Source organism: Cherax quadricarinatus, chromosome 11 (assembly GCF_038502225.1).
Source record: "Cherax quadricarinatus isolate ZL_2023a chromosome 11, ASM3850222v1, whole genome shotgun sequence".
Taxonomy (NCBI): domain Eukaryota; kingdom Metazoa; phylum Arthropoda; class Malacostraca; order Decapoda; family Parastacidae; genus Cherax; species Cherax quadricarinatus.
This window is the reverse complement of record NC_091302.1, coordinates 18149933-18163496: the sequence shown is the minus strand read 5'-3', so window position 1 is coordinate 18163496 and position 13564 is coordinate 18149933. Positions and strand designations below refer to the sequence as shown.

At 35.1% G+C, this 13564-nt stretch overlaps 1 protein-coding gene across 1 annotated transcript in view; it reads left to right on the top strand.

Moving 5' to 3' along the window:
* Positions 1 to 289: 289 nt before the first annotated feature.
* Positions 290 to 13564, top strand: part of LOC128687509 (nephrin-like) — a 721388-nt gene continuing 708113 nt past the window's right edge. The window contains exon 1 of the mRNA XM_070083853.1: positions 290 to 1977. Coding sequence (XP_069939954.1) covers positions 1893 to 1977 — 85 coding nt within the window. The 5' untranslated portion in view covers positions 290 to 1892. The remainder of the gene's footprint in view (positions 1978 to 13564) is intronic.

The following is a 13564-nucleotide window of genomic DNA, read 5'->3' as shown; positions in this document are numbered from 1 at the left end:
AATGATGGGCAAGTTCAACATTTTTTTCTATACTTTTGGGACTCCCTGAAGCTGCCACATATTTATGCATATTTGCACAGTTTATTTTATGAAACACAGGAAATGTACACCGAGAGATGACTGTCTCTCAGCACGGATTCACAGTTTATTATGGTCCTATTTTAAAGACTCATACATTCTTGACTGGCGGTGACCAGACAGTGCATTATTAACGACCCTTAATCCGACTAATCAATAAATTTACATGTGAACACTTAGATAATGATATTTTCTCTTCTTTTCAGACTTTTGGAAAAATATGAATAGCTGAGTGAGCCATCGGTGACTTGTGAGTATCCTTTGCACAAGTTCATTATGAAAATCAAAGTAACGTTCATCACTTTATTAACATGGCACAACTTTGACTTTTATCAATTATACAATCATGTCCACACACTGTTATAAGGAAATCTCATTACTAAGGCTCAAAATTTAAAATAAGAAAGATGGAAAAGATCTTAATCTAGAAAAAGACAAAGAAAAACTCAGACGATTCATTGTATTGCGTTGCTGATCAATAAAAATAAGGACTGATGTATAATGTGGGTAATCAGTCCTTAACCCCAATGATCATTGTATCTCAAGCATTATTATTATTCAACAAGATTTCCACTTAGCTTTTTAGATTTTGTTTACTTAATAAGGCTCAAAATTCTTTCTGAGAAACTGCATATGGTTCACACGGCCGACGAAATCACTTAACTTTTGGCTTGTACAAACGACCCGACAATTCTCCAAGCCAACGTTACTCAAAATAGAGCGTTAAATATTTTGATCCTACAAAACTACTGGATATAGAGCGTCGAGCTTGTTGACTAGTAATTCCTTCCTAAAACTTTATGGTTGGCTAATACAATCACAACAAAGGCCACTTTAAAGGTTTCTGAGTGATCATCTTGAGTTAAAATGCAGTTCTAACACCTATACAAGCCTTATTTTGTCAACTGAGAACACCACTCTAAGCTCACTGTTTACAAAACAGGCCTTTGAACTCTTCTCGAAGTCATGTGATTGGTCAGTTGGAATCAGATCCCCTCTTTAAGTCTTGATATCGGTTAGCTCCACTTAGCACACCACTCCAAGCCTAGTGATTGATCGCCTAACATCAAGAAATTGGCCTTTTTCTTGTGTGTTAACACGAGGACAGTTATAGCAACTCTTAAATATGATAATTGACGTTTGAAATTACAATAAATTTATTAATAAGACGGAAATAAGATCAAATAAAATCAGTAAGCTTTCTTTTATAGTTTTATTGTTGGTTAATTTGGCTTAAAGCTTAGACTACTCTAAAGGCTATTAAAACCACCTAAAACTTGCTAATCTCCAGCCAAGAATTGTTTACGCTTATGATAAGAAATAAAATAACTATCAGTGTTTAAATAGTGAGAGATTCATTCCTCGGTATACAAATATTTGCGTTACAGTATTTTTACATAAGAATAGCTTATATATTTGAAAATACAAATATGCAGCTGAAGTGATCTTTCATGAAAAAAAATTACTTAACTATAAATAGGATTTTAAATTAATTTTGACTCTTTTTTTGAAAAAAAAAGTCAGAGCTAAAAATTATGCCATTAAACTCTTAGTGAAATTGAAAAGATTATTTTTAGTAATGTGTCATTTGAGTGGAATTTTAAATAGAAAACAAATCAACGGCTCTTTATGTGCTAAAACTCTGTCAAGATTAAGTAAGTTATCCCACTCCGAAGAAAATATGGGACTCGCATATAGATAACTGGCAAAAACTGGCACACAAATATACTTACGCAAATTTCCCTCGAGAACTAATATCGAAAACTATCAAAATTAATCACAGTTACGAGAATCAGCAAGAGTGAGGGGAAAAAATGTTGTCAACCGGTGGAAGCTTCTTGAGTGTTGTCGTCTACATGTTGGTCCTTCACTACAACTCCACACATGCTGCTCCAAAAGGTAAGTTTTCAAATGGCAGTAAATATTTACCATTTCGGAAGTTTTAATTAGATTTGGAATTTTCAACATTTTTAATATTAATTGTATTAATATTTGATACTGCGTTTGTAGAAGTGTTACTATAATACTTTTTGTAACAAAATACCGTAATGCACAGCTACCTTGTTATTACCAAATTATATTATTTTTAAAGGGGTGGACTGGTAAGCCAGTGGCAGGCCTCGGTCAGATGACCAAAAGCTGCAGTGGCTGGTTATAATATAACTATGTATGACCCACCTCAAGAAAAATCTTGTCCTGTTTCCTGACGAATCTTACCTAACCTATGAGTGTCAGCATTCTGACAGTGCTTATATGTGCAGTATGGAATCATAAGTGATGCAATGAAGCTATTGTTTTAGTAGACAGTGATCACAACTGTGTTGATTAAACACTAACAAGTGACAAAGAATGCCAAAAATACCTGACAAATGATCCCTCATCACGGCCTAAGTAATTACTAATGAAACAAGAATAAAGCGGCTAGAGGCCTAAATAACTTGAAGATTGTGGAAAATTACATTTATCTGAATGTTTCATTATATACATAACAGTAAATGAACAAAGATAATTATTATTTATCAGTTAGACAAGTAGGAATTTGGGACACCTAGGTCGCAAAAAATGTCCCCTTTCAATACCTACCACTGTCATATCCACAAGTTGCTCTGGACCTATTAATTACAAATGAAAAATACATCACCAGGAATGCTGGTAAATATATAAATTTGTGGACTGTATATTAAATTAATAAAGAATTATATATATATATACACACATTTATATAAAAGAAGGAGAATATATCTTAATCATAACACTCACCAATTTGACTGGAGATTAATGTGTCATGTACAGGACCCCTCCCTTTTGCCTACATTTATGAAAAATTTACTGGCCAGAATTTAAACATAAATTAGACAGCTTATCTGAGGTTCCTGGAGTTGTCCTGTCCTGTCGCCTGATACTCAAATTATGCAGGAATGCACATCCAACAATTTCGCCTCCTATTTGAGAGGTGTCAGCTCAATTTTAACCTATATGATTGTCACCATTGAGATAATTTTTCCCTTTGTGAAACTTGACAGATACCTCAGAGTTATTATGTGCTGCATCTTTAAAATGAGTTAGTTGGCTGGTCTGCAACTGAACAATTAATTCTTGTAGACCTAGTCTTATTTCCTCTATAGCAAAATAACCTTTGTGATATTTGTTTGAGAGTCATTCAAGTGTTTTATAGCTTAATTTATTCTGTACCATGGCACTCAATAACCAGTCTGATTCCTTCAGATTATATTTATTACTTAAAGTTTTGAGAGTGCTCTCCAGTTTAACTCTAAACTGCTGTAAACCTTCGTAAGTGTAATCTGGAGATTTTAAATTAACAACGATATTCACTAGATCCAACCTACTTTGTTCTATATTAAAATAAGTGACTTTCAACAAGTCAACTGCTTCCTTGTAAGAGTCATCTACATTAGGAAAGGCTTGTATGAGTATGTGAGCATCTCCTCTTACCTGTCCTTTGAGGTAAAATAATTTAGTTACACAGGTTAGGTCACTCCTGTCATGCACAGCTGCTTTAAAAATTGACCAAAACTCCTCCCAGTTTTCTCCAGGATTAAATACAGGTAAACATAATTCTGGGAGTTTTGGCAAAGACATATTATTTGTTGGAGCAGACTGAGTAACTGCCTGGTTTACACATTTTAATTTATTCAAGGCCTGACTTTTACAAGAAAGAATCTTTTCCTCTAATTCATAATACTGATTAATCATGAGATCTACTTCAGTCTCATCTACACAGTTTACTAATAAATCTCCTTCATATTTGTTGTAGTATAATTTGTATGAATCATATCTATTCCCCAAAGCATCTAAATACAATTTTAAATCATCACTATTCACAGTTTCTTGATTCAGTAATTCCAAACATTTATTATATGCCTTGGTTACATGAACTTTTCTAGGTTTCAGTGATGCTTTCTTTACTCTATATTCCATATGTTTGTCTTCTATATTAATTTCCTCATTTTCAGCCATGATGCAATGTATTAAATTCAACTTAATAACACTGATTATGTACTAAATTATGCTCTTTATAAAGGTAAATAGTACAACTTACCTTTGAATAAATCCCAGCTACTTGACCTCTGCAATTACATGTAAGAAAATAATATAAACTTCAAATGTACATTAATACAAACCTTCAGCCAGACTAGGCATATCAAAATTAATATTATACACATTAACATAAATCCTTGCCAGAATTTGGCATAGCAAAATTAATATTATGCACAATATAATTAGCTACACTTGGCTTATCAATTACACATACACTGATATAAATCGTGGCCAGAATTGTCTTATCAAATTAATATTGTACAAATACATTAATATAAATCCTAGCCACTTTGGCTTTGCAAAATTAATATTATACACATTAATATAATCTTTAGCCACCCTTGAGCTTAGCTTATCAAAATTAATATTGTAATAATTATAATCCACTACACATTAAGTAAATTTGTGAACTTAACATCCACCTCCTTCTGTCATTTCACATATAATTATTAAGTAATTAACTAATTAATGACTTCACTAATTACCTCCGGTTCAAGAAGGACCAACGGCCTAATTAAATGTGGAAAATTACATTTATCTGAATGTATCATTATATACATAACAGTAAATGAACAAAGATAATTATTATTTATCAGTTAGACAAGTAGGAATTTGGGACACCTAAGTCGCAAAAAATGTCCCCTTTCGATACCTACCACTGTCATATCCACAAGTTGCTCTGGACCTATAAATTACAAACGAAAAATACATCACAATGAATGCTTGTAAATATATAAATTTGTGGACTGTATATTAAATTAATAAAGAATTATATATATATATATATATATATATATATATATATATATATACATTTACATAACAGAAGGAGAATATATCTTAATCATAACACTCACCAATTTGACTGGAGATTAATGTGTCATGTACAGGACCCCCCCTCCTTTTTGCCTACATTTATGAAAAATTTACTGGCCAGAATTTAAACATAAATTAGACAGCTTATCTGAGGTTCCTGGAGTTGTCCTGTCCTGTCGCCTGATACTCAAATTATGCAGGAATGCACATCCTACAATTTCGCCTCCTATTTGAGAGGTGTGTCAGCCCAATTTTAATCTCTAGAGCAGGAAAAATTCTTCCCATTATTCACAACGTCTGTTCAGTTCAAACAATAATGGCGACTCCTGTCTGCGCAGGCGCAGGTCCAGTTTCCCATTTTCCATAATATAATTCTTTTAAATACAGTATAGCCATCTATTTACATATAACTACTGTATTTCTGGAAAATATATACAGTACTTTAAACAAAGATAAATAAACATCTATTTTTTTTCTTGAGTTAATATCCTTTAAAAAATGAAGAGCATCTGTGGAAAATACTGTATATATTTTCCAGAAATACAGTAGTTATATGTAAATAGATGGCCATATTGTATTTAATAATATTTATGTCATAAAAAATGGGAAATTTTTTGCACCTGCGCAGGACACTCGCCATTGCTGTTTGAACTGGTCAACTGTTAGTGAATATTGGGAAGAATTTTTCGTGCTCTAGAGGTTAAAATTGGGCTGACACCTCTCAAATAGGAGGCGAAATTGCTGGATGTGCATTCCTACATAATTTGAGTATCAGGCGACAGGACAGGACAACTCCAGGAACCTCAGATAAGCTGTCTAATTTATGTTTAAATTCTGGCCAGTAAATTTTTCATAAATGTAGGCAAAAGGGGGGGTCCTGTACATGACACCTGTGTTACAGGTAAAAATTGATGATAAAAGGCATAAATCAAAAAATGTAAATGCATTATTGGACCAAGGATCCCAGCTTACTTTCATAAAACGTAAATGTCTTGATTGTATGAAAGTACAGATGGGAGATCCCACAACTTTAAAATTATCTGGTTTTCTCTCGGATAAAAGGGCTCAATTGTATGACACTGTTTATGTAACTGTCAGGATGGGCAATGAGAAAAAACGTGTTAATGCAGTAATTGTAGAGAGACTTCCAGAGAAAATATCTACAGTAGGGCTTAGTAAAGCTACAGAAAGACTTAGATAATGTAAATTTAGCACCTTCTGGTGTAAGTGATGATTCTGTAGGCCCAATAAATATTTTGATAGGTAGTGACTATTATGCCTCCTTTGTAAAGGGTATGGTAAAGAAATGTGGTGTCACCCTTTTGAAGACTGCAGGAGGCCATGTAATGTATGAGAGGATTCCTCGTAATAATAATTCATGACTAGAGGAAACTACAAATACCGTAACTGTGTGTCTTGCTCATGAAATCGTGCCACAGTATAATTCTTCCACAGAGGATGGTGTTGAGCCAGTGCATAAATTGTGGGAATTAGACAGCATTGAAATAAATGTAAATGAAGAAAGTCCAGACGATTCTTTTACTCATGAGCAATACACGAGAGATGTAAAATTTGAATCTGGACAATACTGGGTGCGACTTCCTTGGAGACTGAACCATCCAGAATTGCCCACTAATTACAGAATGGCATATGGACAGTTAAAGGCTCAGCTCCGCGAACTGAGTAAGACACAAGAATTGTTAACTGCCTATAATGAAATAATTGCTGAGCAGTTAATTAATAAATTTATAGAAGAGGCACCTCCTGAGCAAGCCAAAATTTATGGTCACTATTTGCCACATCACGGAGTGAAGAAGGATTCTAAGACCACTGCTCTGAGAATTGTGTTTAATTGTAGTGCCAGGAGTAACAAAAATGTACCTAGTTTAAATGACTCTTTGATGACAGGTCCGTCGTTGACGGAAAAATTAGGAGATATCTTATTAAATTTCAGAATGAAGCATTATGCCTTTACGGCTGACATAAGTAAAGCTTTCCTAAGAGTGGGTTTACAAGAGGCTGACCGGGACTGTACCTGCTTCTTATGGCCTGAGAATCCTAGTGACCCACTTAGCCATCTGAAAACATTTCGCTTTATGAGCGTATTATTTGGTGCTACATCCAGTCCGTTCCTACTTTAAGCGACGATAAATGCACACCTTAAACGTACGGGAAGTCCATTGAGTAAAGTAATGAGCAAACAATTTTATGTGGACAATTTCCTGGGTGTGACGTCAACTGAAGTGGAACTGTTAATGACTTATGGAGAGGCTAATGAAATAATGCAAAGTGCAAATATGCCTCTTAGGGAATGAAATAGTAATTCGTCCAAATTAAAGGACAAAATAAGTAAAGATTTCCCTGGAGATGAAGTGCCGAAATGTAGTAATGTATTAGGATTAACTTGGGATGCTGAAAGAGATTTGTTAATGTTAAAACCTAATAATTACAGTATGCCCAATAAATTAACTAATAGAGTTTTGCTTGCTGAAGGTTTAGTGTCACTCCTTACTATAAGAGGGAAATTATTAATACAGGAAGCATGGAAACTTAGATGTGCTTGGGATGAAATTCTACCTGAGGAATTCATTAACAGGTGGGATGAATTAATTGGTGATTATGAGAAAATTCCAATACTGGAGTTACCATGCCAGGTGGCCGATCCAAATAGGAAAAATGTACTCCACATTTTTTGTGATGCTTCAAAATTGGCATATGGAGCAGTTGCTTACCTTCAATGTAATAGTGTTATTTCTCTTGTTATGTCTAAGGCTAAAGTGTCTCCAATTAAATCACGTACCTTACCTCAGTTGGAATTAACAGCCATTTATGTAGGTGTCAAATTAGCTAATTATATAAGAAATAAGTTGCATGAAATAAATATTAGTGATACTGTAATTTGGTCTGATAATGAGGTATCCCTACAATGGATTTGTAATGGAAACAGTAAAATTGTGTATGTACAAAACAGAGTCGCTGAAATTAATCAGATGCAAGAGAAGTATAATAGTTTGGGTCAGCATATGTTAACATTTAATCATATACCTGGTGAGGAGAATCCAGCTGATTTCTTGTCTCGAGGTTTATCTTATGCTAAATTTGTAAATGCTGTATCATGGTTTAAAGGACCGAGCTGGTTGGTAAATAAAGCTAATTGGCCTGTACAAAAGGCGTATATTGCTCCTGTTGAAATTACTGTGACCACCACTCCAATAGTTTGTCCTCCCTTAGCCATTGATAAATAGGTATTCTTCTTTACCCAAACTAATCAATGTAACTAAGTTGGTGTTTAAATTTCTAAACAAGATGAATATATCATATAAGTTTTCACATCCTCTTGAATATTGGATAAAGAGGGTACAGGAGGAAATCTATGGAAATGAGATTAAATTGATGATGGAAAGTAAAATTGTGAAAGGTTCCATAATAGAGAAATTGGGACTGTATTTAGAAAACAATGTAATTAGGTGCAGAGGTAGGTTACAAAATGCTGAATTGGGTGATTATGCTAAACACCCTATCTTACTGCCCAAAACTCATCATCTAACAAATTTAATTGTTCTAAATGCCCATAAAAATGTAATGCATGGTGGGGTACAAGATACCTTAAATTGTATTAGGGAAACTTTCTGGATTCCACAAGGACGGCAAAGTGTAAAAAGGGTGATTAAATCTTGTGTAATATGTTGCCGTGTGGATGCCCGATCGTATATGTATACAGGTCCTCCACCATTGCCAAATGAGCAATTTGAGTCGCTTAGCAGTGAACTACTCCGCCCGGCCGCAGTGTGGAAAATACTGTATATATTTTCCAGAAATACAATAGTTATATGTAAATAGATGGCTATACTGTATTTAATAATATTTGTCATAAAAAATGGGAAATTTTCGGCACCTGCGCAGGACATTTGCCATTGCTGTTTGAACTGGTCAACTGTTAGTGAATATTGGGAAGAATTTTTCGTGCTCTAGAGGTTAAAATTGGGCTGACACCTCTCAAATAGAAGGCGAAATTATTGGATGTGCATTCCTGCATAACTTGAGTATCAGTCGACAGGACAGGACAACTCAAGGAACCTCAGATAAGCTGTCTAATTTATGTTTAAATTCTGGCCAGTAAATTTTTCATAAATGTAGGCAAAAGGGAGGGGTCCTCTACATGACACATTAATCTCCAGTCAAATTGGTGAGTGATATTAAGATATATTCTTCTTCTGTTATGTATATGTGTATATATGTAATCATTTATTATTTTTAATGTACAGTCCACAAATTTATATATTTACCAGAATTCCTGGTGATGTATATTTCGTTGGTAATTAATAGGTCCAGAGCAACTTGTGGATATGACAGTTGTAGGTATCGAAGGGGGACATTTTTTGTGACCTAGGTGTCCCAAATTCCTACTTGTCTAAGTAACTCTGATAAATAATAATTATCTTTGTTATTTACTGGTATGTACATTATGAGTTACATCCAGATAAATGCAATTTTCCACAGCATCATCCTGATTTGCTGTGTTAATATCAGATAATTTTGTTGATCATAAGAAATTTTAACGAATGGTCAATAAACTGTTAAAATCTGTGGAACCAACAGACCAGCCATTTAAGAATGAAAAAGGGAAGTTGGCAGATGGAGAGGTGTATCTGAAAGTTTAAGAGAATATTTTGAAGAGTTATTTAATATTCATGATGAAGGATAGGCTTGGATAACATGTCCTAAACAGGAAGGAAAGAGGTCTGATAGGAGCCAGAAAGATTTTTTTTTAAATTCATATTTAGTACTAATCCCATGTAGGTCATTCAGTGCTTGGAGTAGTGAACGTTTAGTGCTCCATCTTATCCTCCTAGGAGCCGTAAGAAAAAGCCTGAAATGAGGTGTGCAGTGCAGTGGAAAGGATGAATATGAGTAAGGTGGCTAAGGCAAATGGATTTGACATAAGATGCTAGAAGCAGGTGAGGATGTAGCTTTGGAGTGATTAATGTACTTGATCAATATATGTATGGCAGAAGATACGGTACCTATAGATTGGCAGATATCATATATATAATTCTTATGTGCAAGAAAAAAGGAGAGAAGAGAGAGAGAGAGAGAGAGAGAGAGAGAGAGAGAGTAATAAACATTGTGGAATCAATCTGTTAAATACACAGAGTAAAGTACACAATACAATTATAATCGCAAGCGTTAGAGTGAAGGCAGACAGTAAGATTGCAAGATTGCAGAGGAACAAGCAGGATTTTAACATCTGATCTGATCAGATGTTAAAATTTAAACATTGAATTAGAAAATATTTAGATAACTAGTAATTTGCTTTTATTATTAAGATACTGATGTTATGGGTATTACAGTTGTTATGTATTAGTGTTATGGATATTGTATAGGTGGTATGACTGCTATGGTGGTGTTATGGATATTTCAGCAGTGTTATGAAGGAATTTCATAGTTATGGGTACTGAAGTGATATTATAAGGATACTGTTATGGTGTTATAAGTGTTACACTAGTGTTGTAGGTATTGTAGAGGAGTTATGGGTATTGTAGCAGAGTTGTGGGTATTGCTATTGATGTGTGGTTTTAAGACTCTTACAGATTTTGTAGTTATTTTTGGGTATTGTAACAGTACTATGGGTAATTTACTGGTGTTATGGATACTGTAGTAGTGTTATTGGTAATGAGTATTTTAGTGGTAATATATTAGTGTTATGTGTATTGCAGTTGTGTTATGAGTATTTTAGACGTGTTTTAATGATAGTATATTAGTGTTATGGGTAATTTAGTGGTGTCATGAGCAAATAATGGTTGTGACGGTATTTTAACAGTATTATGGGTATGGCAGATTTGTTATTGGTGCTGCAGTAGCCTTGTGATGGTACTGTTGATGTGTTGCAGTTTTTGCAGTAGGGTGATGGCTGTGATGGTGAGTTTTGTAAAGGTTTTAAGTTAGTATTGTAGTGGTGTTATAGCTATTGAAGTGGTATAGCTATGGAAGTGGTGTTATGGCTGTTGTAGTGGTGTTACAGGTTTTGTCAGGATGTGTAGATATCATTGTAGTGATGTTATTGTTGTGGTTTTATCGGTACTGTATTAGTGTTATGCTGTTACTGTAGTGTTATAGTTATTAAAATGGTGCTGTCGACATTGTAGGTTTGTTATGGTCGAAATGTATTACTGTTATTGGTATTGTGGTACAATTATTGGTATTGTGGTAGAATTATTGGTATTGTGGTAGAATTATTGGTATTGTGGTAGAATTATTGGTATTGTGGTAGAATTATTGGTATTGTGGTAGAATTATTGATATTGTGGTACAATTATTGGTATTGTGGTACAATTATTGGTATTGTGGTACAATTATTGGTATTGTGGTACAATTATTGGTATTGTAAAAGTACTATGAATACTTGTGAGTAGTGCTGAAGGCGGCTGAGCGGTCCCTTCTACAGAGTGGCTCATTCCTGAGCGTTCCCTCCTGAAAAGGGGTGCGGCTGAGCGGTCCCTTCTACAGAGTGGCTCATTCCTGAGCGGTCTCCTTTTCACACCAATATGCTAATGACCTTGACCTCGCCCTTGAGACCACCTCGAGATCACCTCACCCTCAACCCCCCCACACCCACGCCCCCCACCCACGACCCCCACCCGCGCCCCCCGCGCCCCCCGCGCCCCCCCGCGCCCCCCGCGCCCCCCCGCGCCCCCCGCCCTCGCGCCGACCCCCGCACCCGCAGCGCCCTCGCGCCCGCCCACGCCCCTCGCGCCCCCCCGCGCCTTCTGCTGTGTCTTCTGCAGCGTCGTCCGGATCGCCCCCCGCTCCCCGAATTTTTTTTCCGATTTTTTTCAAATTTTTTTTTAATTTCATTTTCTTGTGCTCTCCATCTCCTCGGATCAAATTTTTGAGGTTCCCCCTCCCACTTTCGCCCCTATCCCAAATTTTTTTTTTTAATTTCATTTTCTTATGATCTCCATCTCCTCAGATCAAATTTTTGAGGTTCCCCCTCCCACTTTCACCCCATCCCAATTTTTTTTTTGAATTTCATTTTCTTATGCTCTCCATCTCCTCGGATCAAGTTTTTCTCGATATCAAAGACTCCATCTCCTCGGATCAAGTTTTTTGGATTACCCCCTCTGGGGGTAAGCATTCAAAATAGACTCCCACTTTCACCCCAATTTTTTTTTCTCGATAATACAAAGACTCTACTTCCTCGGATCAAGTTTTTTTGGATTTTTTTTCGTTAATACACACAACAATCCACAATTTCTTTACAAAATACAACACAAGTCTAGACATTTTTCTCGTTTTAACTGTTTCATCAGAAAAAGTCACCACAACACTTATAAGCACTTTTCGATAAATTCACTAGTCACAATTTTACATATTACGAAGTTAATACACACACACACCTCACTTTACTTTGAACACCTTCAAAACACTCTCATAAATCATTTGAATACACACAAAAATACCTTTGAACATTTCCAAACAACACTGAAACACCTCCAAGAAAACATTTTGAATACTCCCAAATAAGATTTAACAGCTTTAATTTATCTACACTTACATATTTCATTAAATTACAACTCATCCACCAAAACTCCTCCCTCATTCTCCAGATTTTTACAACAGTATCACAAAAACTAACTCAAACACTTTACTTTGAACAACACCAAAAACACCATCAATTACCTTTGAATACTCCAAAAACATCATTCGAACACAGCCAAATCACCACTGAATACTCCCAGAACACCTTCATAAATACTCTTGCACATCATTTGATCACCTTCAAAAACACCTTTGAATAGTCTCAAACACCATTTGAGTACTACTAATACACCAACTGCACTTTACTTTGAACACCTTCAAAACACTCATAAATCATCTGAATACTTGTCAAGGAACTATATAGTTCCTTGACAATGTGAGTAGTCACGAAAGCGCTTTGAATTTCACTACTCTTTCACAGTGGTTGTTTTGTATATATATATATATATATATATATATATATATATATATATATATATATATATATATATATATATATATATATATATATATACATATATATATATATATATATATATATATATATATATATATATATATATATATATATATATATATATATATATATATATATATATACATGTAGAAATATATTCGCCTCATGGTGAGCGAAAATCACACATGACGCTCTAACCCACGGCACCACGCATTCCTATATGAATCATGGATCCAGTAGAGCTGGGCGTTTCACCGTGATCCTAGGATATACGGTGGTGTGGGTGAGTTTGAGTTAATTTCATTCAACTCCCCTTTTGGTATACTAGAATCACTAGCCGTATATATATATTATTGTAGCCATGAACGAGCAGTATTAATCATTATGTGATGAATGGTTTTGAAAACCGACAAGTTGAAGAATTGAGACACTTATGCAACACATGGGAATCTTCATTGAAGAAACGTTTCGCCACACAGTGGCTTCATCAGTCCAATACAAAGTAGAAATGGGTAAGGAAAGGAGAAGTGTGAGGTAATCAGTCCCTCAACCTGGAGTCGATGTGTTCAGTCCATCACTTTTGTAGGAAGTGCAGCATAGGGCCAGAGAGGTGGC